This window comes from Pseudorasbora parva, chromosome 25, assembly GCF_024679245.1.
Source record: "Pseudorasbora parva isolate DD20220531a chromosome 25, ASM2467924v1, whole genome shotgun sequence".
Lineage (NCBI taxonomy): Eukaryota > Metazoa > Chordata > Actinopteri > Cypriniformes > Gobionidae > Pseudorasbora > Pseudorasbora parva.
The window spans coordinates 7214880-7234383 of record NC_090196.1 but is presented as its reverse complement, the minus strand read 5'-3'; the positions used below and the strand labels follow the sequence as shown (position 1 = coordinate 7234383).

At 38.5% G+C, this 19504-nt stretch overlaps 1 protein-coding gene across 1 annotated transcript in view; it reads right to left on the bottom strand.

Annotated features, from left to right (window-relative positions):
• The window catches only part of LOC137065297 (NACHT, LRR and PYD domains-containing protein 14-like), a 40027-nt gene that overhangs the window by 9503 nt on the left and 11020 nt on the right, over positions 1-19504 (bottom strand). The window contains exons 3-7 of the mRNA XM_067436903.1: positions 19479-19500; positions 19311-19379; positions 16974-18543; positions 13515-13646; positions 12171-12341 (exon numbers count right to left, since the gene is read on the bottom strand). Of these exons, the coding sequence (XP_067293004.1) occupies positions 12171-12341; positions 13515-13646; positions 16974-18543; positions 19311-19379; positions 19479-19500 (1964 nt within the window). The remainder of the gene's footprint in view (positions 1-12170; positions 12342-13514; positions 13647-16973; positions 18544-19310; positions 19380-19478; positions 19501-19504) is intronic.

Here is a 19504-nt window from a genome sequence, read left to right as displayed (position 1 = left end):
AGTACAATCTCTTATCAACTCTCAAAGCTTTATTCTTATTACCAAGTCTTCGGGAAGGTTACTCTTCTGGCCACAAAGAATAAACTTTCCGAGCTATTGGGATATTAGTTAAAGTATTCAAAGATACTTATGAGAGCTGTAGCTATAGATCTGAACATTAAAGTGACTTATGTTTTGTGAGCAGTAACAATGACAATTACACATGGATACAATGGTTTTAATAATTGATACTACGAATACATACGACTAGATAAAGAATACATGTATATACAGAGTAACGACGAATAGAAAAGGAGAAAGAAGAGAAAGGAAGGGTTCAGAATGGCATTTCACAAACATTACTACAGAGAGCCAGCAAAGAACAATATCACCTTAAACAGGGTTACTAGTCTTAAACGCATCTAAATTTCGATGGAATTTATACTTGCATGGGTTGCTTTGTGTTGAGTATAAAATAATGCGTGTGAGTCCTCTCAGAGTGTTCTGTGAGCTGGAGCGCTCTCTCTCAGTTCTTCCAAGTGATCGTGTCTCCAATCAGCGGGAAGTTTGAAAGTAGTTTGAAAGTGAAGGAAACCTTCCTCTCCTTTTGGCAACATTCAAAGTTGTGGAAGTTCCTTGACCGTTGAGATCGTGCTCAGTGCCTCTCCGCCTTTGTACAAGGACTGAGTAGCGGAGCGCGCTGACTTCAAAGGAAACAGCCGACATGACTTCACCTCCTAGCCGAGGGCCGAAGCCACATGGCAAAAAGGTGAGCCGGCTTCAGAGGACGGGAGGAAAGGTCTGAGGACGAGTAGAGAAGACCCAAAGGAATGTTTCCACTTGTCTTTTAAGACAATTAATCCACTGAGCGGGAAAGATTCTCTTTGTCTCTGTTTACGACCTACTTTGCATGTTTCATCAGGTGTCGTAAAGGGTGTCGAGATTATACAGTTTTACTCCCAAGTTTGCTAAACGTACTAATGATACATTTCATAATCCTATTCTGTCCATCGTTGATTAAAACAAAGAGACAGACCTGCAAACTCGTCATGGGGGGGGGGGGGGGGGCAGTCTTCAGTGTCACTAATCACTCTCATATTAGGATTTGATGCTCAAACATTTATGATTATTATCAGTGTTGAAAACAGTTTTGTTGCTCATGGTGCTGCTTCATTTTTGTGAAAACCACCATACCATTCAATCCTTTGTGGTAAAATTAAAAAAGAGAAATTAATACTTTTGTTGATCAGACATAGGCTACATTAAATTGATCACAAGTGATATTTTTAATATTACAAAAGATAATTTATTTAATGAATGCTGTCCATTGAACTCTCAAAGAATCCTGAAAAATAAAATGTATCATGGTTTCCACAACATTAAGCAGCACGACGGTTTTCAACACCGATAATAATCAAAAACGTTTCTTGATTATGAAATCCTCATATGAGAATGATTAGTGAAGGATCATGTGACACTGAAGAGTGGAGTAATGATGATAAATTCAGCTTTGATCAGGAATAAATTACACAACTGCCTCTGCCATCCAACACTTTCTGACCTCTTACATTTCTGAATCCTCTCTCTCTCCGTAACTCCGTCTCCTCCCATCTCTTAATCAATCCACAGGTATTACTGCATAGTTCTAATTATTGTCAATATTGTTTCATTATTGTTATTGTTATGATTGCTATTATTTATTATTATTTTTATTATTGTTGTTGTTTCCATTGTAGTCTTTGCTTTCAGCATTGTCGTCATCGTCATCATCATCATCATCATCATCATCATCATCAACTATTATTAATGCTGTTTTGGAACTTCAAACCTGGTTTTCATTTGTCACCACTACTACTATAGTAAAAATCGATTGATTATTTCTAATTTTCCCCCTAATATTTTCATGTGTTTTTAATGCACCACAATGTAGAAGAGAAATGTGTGTATGTATGTATATTTAAATTGAAAAACCTCATAAACACTAAGGCAGGTAGGACAGGCGAGAAATGGTTTCTCTAGGACAGCATCTCTGTCCTAAGTTAAGACACTCGCACAATGTCCCCCTTCTTTTAATGCACCTTAGACACTACACACAACATAAAAAATAAAATAAAAAATAAAATAAAAAAGTATAGGGACTGAAAAGATGTGGGGGGAGGATTATCTTATATTATTATTATACTATGTGAAATTTATTGATCCAATGAAAGTGGTGACAATGATAAATATTACATAGGAAAAAAAAAAAAAAAGGGACACTGATTATTACAATGATGATGGTATGATGATGAGAAGTGATGGTAGTGATAATATAATAAATAGTAAATGGGTAATTTTGCTTATGAATACACACACCCACACCTACACTCACCCACACACACCTTATACATTAACACACTTTTATTTCACTTCTAGAATTATGTAATTACTCGATTGTCAATTACTGCACTATTGTGGTTTGAATGTCTGTATGTCAATAAAAAAAAAATTAAAACATAAAAAAGGATTAAATTACGCTTTACTATATTCACATAGAAAAGGCTGTTTTCATGTGTAATGGTATTTCACAATATTACTGTTTTAACTGTATTTTTGATTAAATAAATGCAGCTTTGGTGAGCAGAAGATAAACATTTTAAAAGCTGTCAGTTAGCACTGTATTATTCATATGATATAGGCCTACTTTATTGTCAATAAATAGCCTACATTGAGATGGCTTGAAAAACACACATAATGCATATTATATAGTAGCAATCGTCTGATTGTCGTCGTCACGTTTCATCTCATAACGATTGTTTTCCTTCAGTTGCAGCTCCAGCGTGACAGTAAGTTTCTACGAATCCGCTTTTGGACTTTCTGTGAGCGCGCCCTCCTCATATTTAGATACACTGTAAGCAATTGCTGTAAATTTACAGCCAATTTTCAACACTAAAATGCCGTTTTCTTGTTAAACAGTTTAATACTGTAGTTAGCAATGCATTGTGGGCTGCTTAATTTGGAGGAACAGGAAAGAGGCCGTAAACAGTATGCTAATGTTTTAAATTACAGTACACGACAGTATTTTTTGGAAACTGAGTGTTGACTGTGGAGTTTGGAGTACGTTCAGAAGTTTGATACAACAAATCGAGGCTACTGCTTTTGGACAATTTTCTTTAATAAAACCTAGAAATAATTTGCCATTAACTCCTGGGGAGACTTCAGGAAACATTATTTGGATAGGAGATTTTCCAGAAGAGGACACACAGTTTAGAGGACGTGCTACATATCATCGAGTGTTCTTCATCAACCTCTATCGGGTCTTGCATCTACAAAATAAACGGTAATTGAATTTTTTTTCATTTCGCAAATAATTTTTGATATCAAACTGATGCTCAGGAGCTTATCTTGCTTGGTATTTGAACATTTCATTTAACAGTGAGGCTCAGATTTGAATAGCCAAAACAATATTACTTTTGGGTGTTTTTTTTGTTTAAATTTGGTAACATTTGCAGTAGAACTCCCCCAATACCTGTAAAAAATAAAATTGCTACCCATAATTTTTTGATTGCCAAATCTATTTAGCAGTTTGACTGTAGGTACTTAGCCTACCTCATTTGCCTGTAGGTTGCTCTCACCTAGTGTTTACTAATTATTGACCTTTTATAATTTTTCTTCTTAAAAATCTTACCATGGTAAGAATAATGTATTTGTTCCCTACAGGTGTCTGCTACTTCAGCTGACATTGAGACAATTTAGTCTTCCTGCAAGTCCTAGTCTGATACTGCCTAGTATATTTCATTTAGATTCATTGATAGACACATTGTACATCATTTATACAAGGTAATATGTATGCTTTGACTTGAAGTTTCAGGTGCAACTGGGCAAGTCCCAGTTAAAGGTTGGATAATCATCTTTGAGGACCGTGTTATCTCTTAGGGCATCACACCAACATTTGCAATGGGGCTTGCTGCTGTATTTGCAACTACATTCAACCTTCAGTTTCAAGATGAGGGACCCCGCTCTCTGGAATTCATTTAGAGGTAAAAACTCTTCATTACTTGTCATCATTATATGGATATATACAATTAAATTAATGTGTTTGTATTTTTTTCCGCATAAAATGGTATTAGTACTGTACATTTCAAGCCACACACATGGTATTTTGCTTGACTATACAGGCTTTATACACTAAATTGTAATAATTAAAAATATATATGTATGTATATAATTTTTTTAACTAAATATCCAAATAAATGTAATTACTAAACTAAATTAACTATTATAAACTAAATTACTGATCTGCCCACAGTGTCGCTATATGATATTTGAAATGAGCTGATGGCATCACTTTTTTTCTCCAGAGTGGCTGTACAGCCGAATCAAATTCTGTTGCATTATTTTCATGTTTAACACTGAGTAACTGCTTTGAAAAAAATCTGCATTGTAAAAAGCGCTATAGAAATAAAGTTGACTTGACTTTAATATAATTTAATTTGATGTCACTTTTATATGTCATTCAAGTCCACTCTATTTGTGCAATGAAGAAAGACAAAAAACAAAACAATTCATTGCATTTAACTGAAAGCATGTTGTTGCAACACTCTGATCTTAGACTATTTTGATTTCAGGTGCTTTGTTGGTATAAATCCAGAGAAAGGGACAAAGACCAAAAGGGGCAAGGTTGTCTCCAAGAAGAACGGTATGATCGTCCAGAAGAAGTCTTTTGAGACACGTCGCCATGCTACTGAAGAATCTCCTTGACTTTCAATGGAACTTTGATATAAATCGGTGAGCTCTTTAATCTCGCTCTCTTTGTTTTGACAGTCTGGCATTACCACATTAAACCACAAGAGAACTGGTATTATTAACTTTTGTAAGCATTAGCTTGGAGTGTATACTGTACGTTCGTGATTTTACAGTTTATTTATTATTATGATTGTTTGTTGTTGTTTGACAGTGACAACACTGGAATAATACTGCAGAGAGGAACAGCGGCTACCAAAGTGATGGACATCTCTCCTGGATCCATATAAACTAAGATGTAAATACACAAGCTACCTCAAATGACTATTTTAAGCGGTAAAAATACAAGCCTACCTCACAGGACAATTTAAAGAGTAACCTGAAATGAAATAAACCCTAAAATGTTTTAATTGATGCATATTATTGATGCCTACTCTCAAAATGTTGTACTGTACTTTGTAGGTCTTCAAACTTATGTGTTAAATTAAACTAGATTTTATTTAACTAGGTTTTTCCCTTCATGTTTGGTAAGGGTTAGGGGCAGTCTCTGAGCAATTTAAGAATTTAAAGGGTTAGTTCACACAAAAATGAAAATGAGCCCATGATTTCCTACCCTCAAGTCATCCTATGTGTATATGACATTATTCTTTCAGACGAATACAGTCAGAGTTATATTAATAAATGTCCTAGCTCTTCCAAGCTTTATAACGCCAGTGATTGTTGTTCTGTTTTTTTAAGTCCATAAAAGTGCACATATACATCATATAACTGCTCCACACGGCTCCGGCGGATTAAAAAGGGCCTTCTGAAGTGAATTATTGCGTTTGTGTCAGAAAAATATCCATATTTAAAATTTTATAAAGTAAATTATCTAGCTTCAGGCTAATCACCGTTCTTATTCAGCTTATGAAAAAAGTGTAGCGCCTCTCGCAGTTCAAAACGCTTGCGCTACGTCTGACATTGCGCACCAGTTACGCACGTCAGACGTAGTGTAAGCATTTTGAAATAAAAAGAAGAATCTAAAAGAAGAATGTCATATATACTGACTTGAAGGTTAGTAAATCATGGGCTGGGTGAACTAACTCTTCAAGTTTATTGCCATAGTCTAAAACAGATACTAGGCTCTTTTTGCTACTAGAAATCTCGTAGAAATGCCCAACAGGATTTTGTTTTATTTTATTTTTTTCTATTTTTTGTATTCATGCTAAAAATGACATTGCTCTTTGGAATAAAGGTATTTGATTTTGAAATTATTGCTTATTTTCCATAATATTCACAATAATGCATATCTTAAGCAATTGCCTATAGCCCTGAGAATACTGAAGTTAATTGCAATTAATATTGATTGCAGTGAAGACTGATATTTTAGGAAACTGATAAATTTATTGTGTTTCTAATACAGTAAAAAATAAAAAACTTATTTAAAAAATGCAACATATTTCTGTGATTATTTGAAAATTATAATATATATTTATATATTGAAAATATATTGTTTAGGTTGTTACTTTAATTCTCACAGTTTACTGTATTAGACTGTGAAATCATTTAACAGTGTGACTACAAACATATACAGCATTTCTGGTTTACAGACTACTACTGTAAAGTCATTTTACATATGAATACCGTAAAAATAACGGTGTACTGCTGGCGTCTCTGCTGCCAGCTCTTTACTGTAAATTATAAAAATACAGAAATATACCGTTTTTCTAGTTTACAGACTACTACCGTAAAATCATTTTACATATGAATACCGTAAAAATAACGGTATACTGCTGGCGTCTCTGCTGCCAGCTCTTTACTGTTATTTTACAGGGAAATTTTTTACAGTGTACGAATAAAATGACAGGTCATGCATAGATAATTTTTTGTCTCTGAATTTAAATCTTGATGTATTCACATTGGTTTCTATGTATAAATACACAAGCCCGTGACCTCAAGAAGCGCGCAACCAAGGTAGAGAAAACTCTCTTTAGCGTCCCTGTTAACTTGCCCGCCCTTATGGTAACGCCGGTTCGAATCCCGCTCGGAGCGGGTCGACTAGTATTGGGGAGACCCAGTAAACGTGCAGAGGATGAAAGTACACTTTATTAAAAGTGCAGGGGACACATCCCGTAATTTACGCCCATGCTTGAATTGAACACTAAGCTTGCTTACTACCATCCGTCAGACTCGCGTGGTAACCAGGTGTCTCATTCAATGGCGAGCTCAGTTGACGCTGTGTGCTTCAAGATTCTGACGCAAGTGAGCTAAGATTCCGATTGGCCCAGAGAAATGTCAGTAATAAGAATTATCCAATAGTGTTTCGCATGTCTAGTCTACAGAACTGTAAAGCTAGGTCACAAAGCTGTCTAAGGTGTCAACTTCCCTAGACTCGTCGGCATCGGGTCCCTAATTTTTATGTTGCTAAAAGCTATCCACCATAAACATCAGAATTGACTCATCTTTGATCCTGGTGAAAGAGATTCCAGACGCTACATTGTGCTCCCCCCTCATATCACCCTGAGACGAGAGATTTATGCATTTTATTTCTGGAAAAAATACACCGATGATGCAAATATCGTCATTTTGCTTCATCTGAGGATTTTTTGGCCAGAGGCTAAAGACTACAGCTAGCAGAGGGAGTTATTTCAGCATGTTTTCACCTGTCCATGGGGGGTGGGAGATGCGTTTCAACTTTTCAAAATTATTCCTATTAAAGTTAAGCTTCCAAAGGCTTGAACTGAAAACACTCCAGACTGAGCACGCGCTGTGAATGTGTGCTGGGGTCGTGCTTACCTCAGCTATAGTGATCATAATCTGACTCCTGCAGCGTTTGTGCTGTGACTCTCAATCGGCTCACCTCACATTATAGTGAACAGGCAAGTTCAGTTTTTAATTGTAGTGTCTGTTCTCTAGCTTAAATGATTTTATGAAAATCAACGTGGTGGGCAAATGATTCAGTAATCCAGTAGCGGTGGCTCTGGGGGAGTCCTGCTGTGAGAGTGTGTTATGGGCTATATACAGTATGTTGTAGTCAGATGACAGCGACAGAGACTAAATTATCTTACCAGTGTTTAGCTCACTTAAGCCCCTTTCACACTGCGATTCCGGCAAATACACGGATAATGCGACCCGGCATTTGTTCCCGGGCCGCTAGATTTGGTCCATTCACACTGCCAGCGAAATACCATAATATGTGCGCTCACACACAACCCGTAACGGTCCCGGAACGAGTTGACACGTGACATCCTGATGTGACGTATAACGGCGAGCGATCTCAGCTTCAGCGCGGATAGTAAGGAGCTCCGTGGTCTCGACTTGTGTCCAGTTTGCGCACATTTCTGCTTGTTTAATTTTAGTTTCTTTTGTATACGAACACTCTCTGTGTTTAAAACACCGACTAGCTCTTCTGGCACTGCAGGGTTGTATTATTGAAAAAAGCTCTAGGAGTCGCACGATAACTACGTACACGTTGCGGCATTAGTTTTGGCTTTTGTTCACACAGCGCTCGTCCCAGATTGAACCCCGCAATGTTACTAGGTCCCAGACCCGGGTTCAATTCGGTAATCAATCCCGGGACGTGGTTGCTTTCAATCAGAAGGCGACCTGGCAATGTTCCGGGAATATTGCGGGTCCGACGTGCAGTGTGAAAGGGGCTTCTCTCTCTCATATTGCTGTCTTTGATCTTGAAATGAGCTGATGAATAAAATGCAGCTTAAATCTGTTGCTTTCTTTGACATGAACTCCGTTAAATGTGCATATAGCGTGGGAATTGAAGATCGGATTTATATTCATTTCGCGGAGGTGTAAGTCAGGTGTCAAAAATGCCTTTTTACTGTGATGGTGGTGGTGATAGTAGGCTAAACATTTAAATTAAAATAGTGATGCTTTAAAGCGGGGGTAAAATGCAGTTTCATGCATACTGAGCTTTTTACACTGTTAAAGACTTGGATTCCCATCCTAAACATAGACAAAGTTTCAAAAACTAATGTTGGACGTTTGATGGAGTATTTCTGTGTCAAAAATACTCCTTCCGGTTTCTCACAAGTTTCGGAGAGTTTTTTTCGAGTATGGGTCGGCTTGACGTTAATAAGAGCGGAAGGTCCTTGTATGGGCCGTACGGGCTCTTCTCCCGGTAGGGTGCGCGCGACTAGAGCGAGAGAGGAAATGCACGTCCATAAACAGTCTCTCAGGTGCAGATCTAGTCGTCCGTGAACACTTATGATGCCCCGCGCTCCACTTTATTCCCATGAGAGACATCAAGAGACTTCAACGCTTCAGCACAGCATTCCGGGAAGGCAGCGCTGCATTTGAACCGATTTGAACGCAGAAATGACGGGAAGCTTCACAACATCGCTTCAGTCGCGTCGCAAAGTGGATTTCCACGCCACTACTGTCACAGGACTTAACCAAATCATACCAAAGAAGTGTGTTTTTGACGGAGCGGTCCCAGCGATAAAGGTTCGGTCCTGCTTTGGAAGCAGCCGGTGAGTAAAACTGCTTCAAATGTCTGTGCTGTCGGCTATCGTCGCGTGAGTAAACATCAGTAAACGGCACGATCGCGTGCTTCGTCATTCAAATGCGCTAACGTTACTCCATTGCTGTTCTCTGTATAACGTTACACTAGTCTGACGTGCAAAACCGTTTTGCTTGCTACTGCTAAGGTTTAGTTGCATACAATAGTCCATAAACCAAATCATGTCTTCATAAACTGCGAGTAAACACACACAAATGTTGACAGGCCACTAAATACAGTACATACCACAGAGACGGACGTCCTGCTGTTGCTGTTTCTCCTGTTCAATTTATTTCAGCCTCAGATTTGATTCTGGATCATATATCTATTAGCTGAGATCGATAGCAAGGGTTTCTCCACGCTTGAGGACTTCACCGCTTTGTTCGCGATTGTCATTCTTTAGCTCCGCCCACACGATACGCCTCCAGGCGCTTGGTTTTTTTCCGGAAAGACTCGGTACAGCCTATATTTCTTTTATAAATATAATAAAACTAAAGACTTTTCGGAGATATGAAGGATGCAATACTACTCTATAGGTACTCAAGATTGACTGAAACGGAGTGTTTTACCCCCTCTTTAACTGTTATATATCTATCAATTTTATTATAGACAAGATGAGTAAAGTGTTAACACCCGTTGGGCTCTAGTAGTGCCTGTGTGGAAAGATTAATGAACTGCTTGTGCGTCTCTACTTGTGTTCCTAAACCAAATCAGCAGTTAAATATAATAAACAGTTGTTAAAAACGACAAACAACGATGAAATAAAACCATCACTTGTGTTTATTATTGGTAAGTGTTTGTCTGGCTTTTTTACCTGCAAACCAAAAACCGCAAAGAGCTGCAGTGACGTCTGTCATGTACGTTTTAAAATATCTGATGATTGTGCTGCATTTACTGCATAAATTATATTGTTTACATATTAATGATATTTTATTTAACTTTCAAATGCAATTTGGACACTTTAATTGTGACTAAACTGGTCATGTTACCACATGAAGAAGATCAAGAAGGATAACATCCAAGTTACAGCTGGCTATAATTCACTCTCCCTTCATCTCTGAATGTCGCCACGAAGCTAAGCGAAGTTCCTTTTAATGCTCACTAAAGTGATCAAGTTATTGGCATCATGCTTCTTGTGCAGATAGCCTCAGGTCACGGTTGTCATAACGCACACCAAGTTTGGTCAGAAAACACTAAAGCGTTGCAGAGATATAGCCTCACGATAATTTTGCTGTGCTCTGCATCAAATTATTTTGCACGTTACTCAAGAACGATTTGACAAATAAACCTGAATATAATAACTTTAAGCATAGTCTAAAGATGAAAAGTGAAAGTCAGAGCAGCTGCATTAGCCTGGTTTTACCAGACTCTCGTACATTTCATTTGTACATAGAGTCTGGCCACTCTCCATTGACAAGGGTTTATTTCCGCGAAGGCGGGCACCCTCTTGAGGTTTAAAACTATTGGATCTGCCCTGAGCCACTCTGGATCTGCCATAACCAATCGCTAACATTTGGTCGTGACGTATGTCATGCGCCCTTCGTCTGTTTCACTCATGGAAATCCGACAAAATAAAAGTGCACATGTGCATGCCACCTCAGTAATAAAACTATAGGATAAAACCTAAAACTCGTGCATTCGGATTGTGATTTATTCACGCCACGGTGGAGAGGAGAGTTTTGTTATCGGGAACGCGGCGCTCACGTGGTCCGTAACATCATTGCTGTAAATAAAATGTAATATGCTTGGTATGATAATAAATGCTGCTATAAATAACGGACCAATTCAAATGTTTAAGTGCTTCTATTTTAATTTGTTTGAGCGGTGATGAAATATATTGCTCTTCTAAATACTTGCCAGCATTTTAAGGAAATACACGTCTATAAATGCATCCTAATAACAGCAAAGCAGCCGTATGGTGTTCTGCAGTGGTCAAAAATGATTACAAACAGTGAATTTTGAAGTGATATATTGTTGAAAACTCAGAGATGTGGATTCGGACAGCTATTACATCAACACGACCTTGTGTTTGTCAAAAGCAGTAGATAACTCGGCCGGGGATTTTTCCACGGGTGGTGAGAGACGGACGGCAATAAAATAACTGACCAGTCCCTGTAACTTAAATGATGGCAATACCTTCCAACCCCACGAGAAACAGTTAACGTTACCGTCCGAATAGCTTCAGCCAACTCCTTCATCACTAACGAAGCGATCTGGAAAACCAAACTTTTCCCGAATTTACCCTGTTGGAGGGCCAACAAACCAACAAACCCCAGCAAAGACTGTTATTGCTCCGGCTTTAACTTCTGGATATTCGGCAGCGGTGCCACAATGCAATGAATGGTTTAGTTTGCATCTTTCTCCACCACCATTACTGAACTACATCTCAAACTAGCACTCGACATCAACGTCATCGTTCTCAGCCACTCCCTCTGTTCGCTGATTGGACCGGTAAAAATTTATTTGGAGAAAACCTAAGACTACACAGCAGTCCCAGACGGAGTACTGAAGGAAAATGAAAATTGAGCGGAAGTACGTAGGAGGGCAGAGCCAGGCTACAGCTGCATAGGTTGAGTTTGAACATTTTCAGAAAAACCTACTTTTTCAATGTCGCAAAAATTCTCATGAAGAAAAATTATGTCATGGCGTGCAATCAAATCATCTTGAGCTAAGGAATCAAAGAAAATTCATATACAAGTTCATATCCATATTATCCAAATTTGTGTGCCAAATTTCATAACTTTCCCGCACGTAGTTAAAAGGGCTGCCATAGAGTCAAGAGCGAAATGGAAGATAATAGTATAAGATAATCGAAGAATTAAGTAAAAAGATAATAGCCTTCGGTGTTTGGCCCCTATAAAAACATTAACAATTGGAATAGGGTTTCAGTGTTTCATGTTTGAATCCCTAAAATACATTGAACAGTAACAGATTGTCTTATTTTGTATTAACAAGTATGCACAACATAACTCACCACAGTTTCTGTAGTTTACACTGAGGATGTTCCAGAAGATCTGAAAGCTGCATCATTCCTGAATCTTTAATATCATTCTCACTCAGGTCCAGCTCTCTCAGAGACGAGTTTGATCTCAGAGCTAAACTCAGAAAAGCATAACCTCTGTCACTGATATGACAAGATCTCAACCTATGAGTGTGAGAAATAAAATATGGTAAAGTCAGAATACAATGAGAACCAGATTAATTGTGACCCGTCACAGAAACCAGTGACACAAGTCGGCAGCACTACTTTCGATCAAAACGAGACAGCAGCGTTTTTTCTTTTCTTTTTTCAAAATAGGTGATGTTTGCTTTTTGTGCAGAAACTTTTAGTTTGAAAGACCCCGACAAACACAAAGAAAGTATGCCCGAATGACTTCATTGGAGGCAACGAGATCTGCAAGAATACTTTTCTGTTTCGTATAGGGTGAGTTTCCATAAACATCAAAGTTTGTCATTTTGTGTTCATTTTTAGAACATGTACACGTTATCTAGTGTTTAGACCTTCCCATACCTACCTATTGTTATTCATTTTAATTGTAATCATTAGCATCGTATCACTTGCCAAAAAAAAAAAACATTACTATAATGGGCTTTTGGATGGTAATGCTAGCATCTGCTGTCCTTTATTATTAATAATATGTGGTCTGATTTTTCACGTTGCGTCTGTTGTTGCTATGCAACCAGTCAGCTTTACAGGGGGTATGGGTTATCTAAATGAGATGTAAATGAGCCCTATTGTCACTCCCAGCAGGTGAGACCTGCACAATCTTCTTTAGAGGCCGTTTTCTCCCCTGTAAACTTTTTTAAATGCCTACCTTCAAATGGCTACAACTTCTCCAAGTATTATCAGATTTCCAAGCTTGGATACTACACTTTCAGAATCTGTGAATAACTCAAAATGCCCCAGAACCGACTTGTGTTCCGACTTTCCATGATTGTTCACATATGCATATACACACATACACACAAATATATACATCACATGTATACAGTTGCAATTTGGTAGAGATGCTCTTACACATACACAAGGATAATCGGTGTCCACAAAGCAATCTCATTGGTCAGGTTAACCTATTTAATGATTTTCACTTTCATTAAAGCCTGACCAACAAGATTGCTTTGTGGACGCACCTTTACCAAATTGCACACACACACATATATAAATATGTATGTGTGTGTGTGTATCCATATCACAAGTGTACAGTTGCACTCACGACCACTGCCTAACCAATTTTTCCTCTTTTGTTTGTCAAAGCAAAATCTAAACAACAAAAGTATTCCTTGTGAAAAATTCACAACCAAAAATAATACCACTCACCCCAGTTTCTCCAGTTTACACTGAGGATCTTTCAGCAGATCTGACAGCAGCTTCACTCCAGAAGCTCCAAGTGTATTCCCACTCAGGTCCAGCTCTCTCAGATGAGACGGGTTCGATCTCAGAGATCTCAACCTGAGTTTGAAGAAAACGCATTAAATGCAAAAAGTATAAAAGAAAAATTACTTTTTACCAAGAACTCAGATCAGCACAATCTTTGACACCAGTTGCACACTGATATATCCTACATTTAGGTATTAACAAAAAATGTATTTTTACATATAGTTTTACATACCTTCTTATAAACTTACATTCTTTGAAAATACTGATTAATTGTCACATGCCTGTCCTGTCTTGTGTGCACATGTGGGTTTTGTCAGTATGGCCTTTGTGCTTCTGTCATTGTCTGATCCCTCCCCCCTTGTTATCTGATTAGTGTTTGATTTCTCCCACCTGTTCCCTCTTCATTTCTTCCATTTATAAGCTCCTTGTGTTTGTCAGTCTTTGTGGAATCCTTGTTATGTCTACGTATCCTGTTTCCTTGATTTGGTTTGTTTTGAGTTTGTTTTTGGAACCAGTTGTGTTGCCCCCTCGTGGGTTTTGTTTTGTGTTGTTTATTTTATGTTTAATAAATTCACATTTCTCTGCTATTGAGTTCTCACCTTAGTCTCTTATTAAGTGTAACGTGACATTTATAAAGAAAATGGATATGTTCCTAAATTCTAAATATGTGAATTGTGCAGACTAGTTCACTGGTAGTGTACAACTTTACTCTTTCCCTGCACTGACAGCTCTTGTGGGTATTCCCGGTCTGCAGTGGTCAGTATCTATCAAAAGTGGTCCAAGGAAGGAACAACAATGAAATTGAGACCGGGTCATGGGCGACCAAGGCTCATTGATGCACGTGGGGAGTGAAGGCTGGCGAAGGTGTGGTCTGATCAAAGAGACGAGCTACTGGAGCTCAAATTGCTCAAGAAGTTAATGCTGGTTATGATAGAAAGGTGTCAGAATACGCAGTGCATCACATTTTGTTGTATATGGGGGTGCATAGCTGCAGACCAGTCAGCGTTCCCATGCTGGTCCCTGTCTACCGCCAAAAGCGGGCACGTGAGCATCAGAACTGGACCACGGAGCAATAGAAGATGGCCTGGTCTGATGAATATAGTTCTTTTACATTACATGAATTGCCGGGTGCAGGTGGGTGTGCATCGCTTACCTGGGGAACAAATGACACCAGGATGCACTATGGGAAGAAGGCGAGCAAGCGGAGGCTGTGTGATGCTTTGGGCAATGTTCTGCTGGAAAACTTGGGTCCTGCCATCCATGTGGATGTTACTTTGACATGTACCAACTACCTTAGCATTTTTGCAGTTCTGATGCTCACATGCCCGCTTTTGGGGGTAGACAGGGATCAGCATGGGAACGAGAGTCAGGTGGCTGTGGCTCTTTCAGCAGGATAATGTGCCCTGCCACAAAGCAAAAATGGTTCAGGAATGGTTTGAGGGCCACAAAAACGAGTTTAAGGTGTTGACTTGGCCTCCAAATTCCCCAGATCTCAATCCATTCATACATCTGTGAGATGTGCTGAACAAACAAGCATGATCCATGGATGCCCTACATTGCTACATGGATGCCCTACCAACTTAGAGGACTTAAAAGAATCTGCTGCTAACATCTTGGTGCCAGATACAACAGCACACCTTCAGGGGTTTAGTGGAGTCCATGCCTTGATGGGTCAGGGCAGCAACAAAGGGATCATAAAGTTATGCCTGAACGCTGTTAATCAAAAGTGCCTATTATTACTGAATGAGTAGTATTTTTGCAGTAAAATATCCCAAAACCACTAGGCTGGTGTTATATATTTTGTTCAGTTGAGTATTTACAATATCCCAAATGTTTCCAACTATTTGTAAGTTGTGAGAAAATTGCTATTTTAACTAAGGACTGGGACGATTCAGCATAGCGTTTGAGGGAAAAAGTAAAAGAAAAAAAGTATTTTGGACCACTGAGCAACAGTCCAGTGCTGCTTCTCTGTAGCCCAAAGTGTCTTGACCTGGGGAATGCGGCACCTGTAGCTCATTTTCTGCACACGCCTGTGCACGGTGGCTCTGGATGTTTCTACTCCAGACTCAGTCCACCGCTTCCGCAGGTCCCCCAACGTCTGGAATCGGTCCTTCTCCACAATCTTACTCAGGGTCTGGTTACCTTTTCTCGTTGTGCAGCGTTTTTTTGCCACACTTTTTCCTTCCCACAGACTTCCCACTGAGGTGCCTTGATACAGCACTCTGGGAACAGCCTATTCATTCAGAAATTTATTTCTGTGTCTTACCCTCTTGCTTGAGGGTGTCAATGATGGCCTTCTGGACAGCAGTCAGGTCGGCAGTCTTACCCATGATTGCGGTTTTGAGTAATGAACCAGGCTGGGAGATTTTAAAAGCCTCAGGAATCTTTTGCAGGTGTTTAGAGTTAATTAGTTGATTCAGATGATTAGGTTAATAGCTCGTTTAGAGAACCTTTTCATAATATGCTAATTTTTTGAGACAGGAATTTTGGGTTTTCATGAGATGTATGCCAAAATCATCAGTTTTAAAACATTAAAATACCTGAAATATTTCAGTTTGTGCGCAAGGAATCTAAAATATATGAACGTTTAATTTGTATCATTACATTATGGAAAATAATGAACTATCACAATATGCTAAATTTTTTAGAAGGACCTGTATATATAGTAAATTATAAGCATGATGTAATGTTCACGTAAACAAAACTTACAAGTAGGCTTGCTGGATAAAACTACTAGACTACCGAGAGTATGTCAATCTGTGGCCGTATTAAAGCGTGAGGGGGCAATTCAAAATCATGTACACCATAGACGAGAACCAACAGGGGACATCACAACAGCACAAAAGGGAGCTAAAATTAATGAACAATGACTGAAAGCAGTAAAACATTAGTATCAGACACTAAAAAGATAAAAACTAACCAAAGAAACCAGAACTAAAATTAGTAGGCAAAACAGGAACTTACATAATAGAAAAACAAAATAGAATTTCATCATCGTAACAGAGTATACACCAAAGTGTACTTTCATGAACTAAAGAAAAAGTGCTACAAGTGTTTGACTAGTAGTTTAGCACTATATAGTTTTTACACTAAAAAGTGGTTCAATTTAGTTCCAAGTAGTATTGAAATAGTACACTTAGAAGTATACTTCTAGTACATTGATATTAGTATACTTACAAATATACTTCCTGTTAAGTAAACTTAAATAAAGTTCAAGTATACTTTTTTTTTAACAGAATGCATGCAATGTATTGCTTTTCTTCCTCAATACGTCTCTAAACAAATATTTTTTTACTTTAAATAGTTTTACAAACAATACTGACAATAAAAGCACAATTAAAACAGTTTCAGGAAAGTTACTATCTTAATGCATTACACAGCTCATATAAATTTACTCACTGATGTTCTCCAGATGTTTTGACCACTGGTCGAAGCTTCAGTTCTTCTGATTGAGGACTTTTAATATGATCCAGCTGCTCTTCTGGGTTCAGAAGCACAAACATCGTTGCTGAAAACTCAGCAGGAGATTTCAGATGCGTTTTAATCTGATGGATTAGGTAACTGTCATCCAGCTCCCTCAAAGCATCAAACAGGAGACTGCTTTCGACTGCATTTTCTGAAGAGGAATTCATGATCATGGTTTTGATGTGTTGAATTATTTCTTGACTGGATGAAGAGCTGCTTCTCTGTGTCAGAAAGCCTTTTAAAGCTCTCTGACTGGACTCCAGTGTCAAACCCAGTAGGAAGCAGAAGAAGAGATCCATTGGTTTCTGTAGAGCGATGTTCAATACTTGCTGGAGGGAATCGTAGTCTGTGAAGCTCTGCTCTCCAAATTCAAGTTTTAGGCTGGTGAGATCACTGAGATGGACTGCATTGCCTCCATTAATGATCTCAGTCACATATAAAGCTGCCAGAAACTCCTGTGTTCTGCGATTCATGAAACAGAAGGACTTTCTTTGTTCATCAATCACTTTTATGATTGATGAGCTTGCTTTAACACGTTCAACACCGAGTCCATAAGTGTCATCACAGAAGAGAGAGCTTCCGTTCACCAGCAGGTCAAACGCTATTTTCCCCAGAGCTATGATGGTCTCCTTTCTCTCTCGATTCGGTTCGCTCTGAGCTAACAGAAATCTGCTGTACATCTGAGTGAGAGTCTTGGGGAAATCTGAACCACCTGCACTTATGATTTTCTCTGTAATCGCTGCAATGATTCTGCAGTAATCTGGTGAATAACACATGCTGTTGATGCGTGGTGATTTCTGGATGTGACTGATGACTTTATTGGCCACAATCTGATCACTGATGCTCTTTCTGAAATATTCCTCCTTCTTCTGGTCATCAAAGCCCAGGATCTCTGTCACACGATCAATATATTCAGCAGGAATCTGATGGGCTGCTGCGTGTCTGCTTGTGATCCAGATCTGAGCGTTTGGAAGCAGATATCCCTTGATGAGGTTTATCAGTAGATCAGTGACTGAGGCTTGTTTGTTTGGATCAGTAATGCTCGTTGTGTTTTGGAAATCCAGAGGGAGTTTAAACTCATGTAGTCCATCAAAGATCAGCATGATCCTGTCAGAGTCAGGTTTCAGATGTTGAGTGTTTTCAAAGCATTGCTGGAGAAGTTCCATGAAGCTACACTCCTTTACCGTCTCTCTGATAATGTTCAACTTCTGAAAAGGGATCAGTAATACATATTCAATATCAGGGTTTGACTTCTCTTCAGCCCAGTCCAGGATGAGCTTCTGCATGGTCACAGTTTTTCCCATGCCAGATGCACCCTTCATCAAAACGGTCCTGGTATTAAAGATGTTTTTGTATTTGAGCTCTCTTTTAATATGAGATTCCGGTTCCTCTCTGATGTGGGGTTCAATGAAGACATCATTGAGTAGATGTCTTTTTCCAGGTGATTCTTCATTATTCAAATACTGAAACTCCTCCTTCAGTCTCAGTTTGAATTTCTCCGATACTACAGAGACACAAACAGTTCAGCTACTTTCACTTCACATGCTTTTCATGTAGGTTTAGATCAGTCATATTATCCAGTCTATATTAAGAAATATTCTCCAAGAGACTAGGGGACATAAAACACTCAACTAGAAGTCACTTCTGTGCCAAAAAGAAAAAGAGTTTGGATAAAACACTGAAACGGCATAGAAGAGATGAGAGCAGCCAACATATTTAAAGGAATGATTTACATTCAAAACTGTATGACTGTCTTCTGTGAAACAGATATAAAAAAAAAAAATCCATGAAATGAAAGTTAAAGTGGTTTGATGTCCCTCCCTTTTCTGGTTTTTGCTACTCTGAGTAGTATACAAATCTTTGTATTTAGGGCACTTTTTACATTTCTTTGTAAAAAAAGAAATGTAAAAACTCCTCAGTTGTAAGTCGCTTTGGATAAACGTGTCTGCTAAATGCATAAATGTAAATGTTATTTGGTTCCCAACATTCTTCAAAATATCTTATTTTGTGTCCCACAGAAGAAAGTCAGACATACAGGTTTGGCATGGGTGAGTAAATGATGGCGTGAACAGCATTTGTGGCATAATGTGAGGTCAAAACACTAGATTTATAGGTTGTGTCAACATAGTGCCATAAACTTGTCTGTGCAGTGATATCCAACCTATCAACTAATGTAAAGCAATCTACCAAAGTAGGAGTAAACTAACCCACTGGAATTAAGTCTCTTACCCCCCCCAAAAAAAAACAATGTTATGAGAAAGAGGCACATACACTGAAGAGATTCATGAGGTCCGGAGGTAGTAAACGAGAGCGAGTGACCCTCTCTGTTGATGTCAGTGCCTGCAACACACAAGTACAACTGTTGTTATTCACAGACCACCACAATTCAACAAAGTGGCTCAAAAAAAGAAAAAGACGGCCAGGAAAAATATGACTCACCAATAATCAAACTTTCCTTTCTCTAA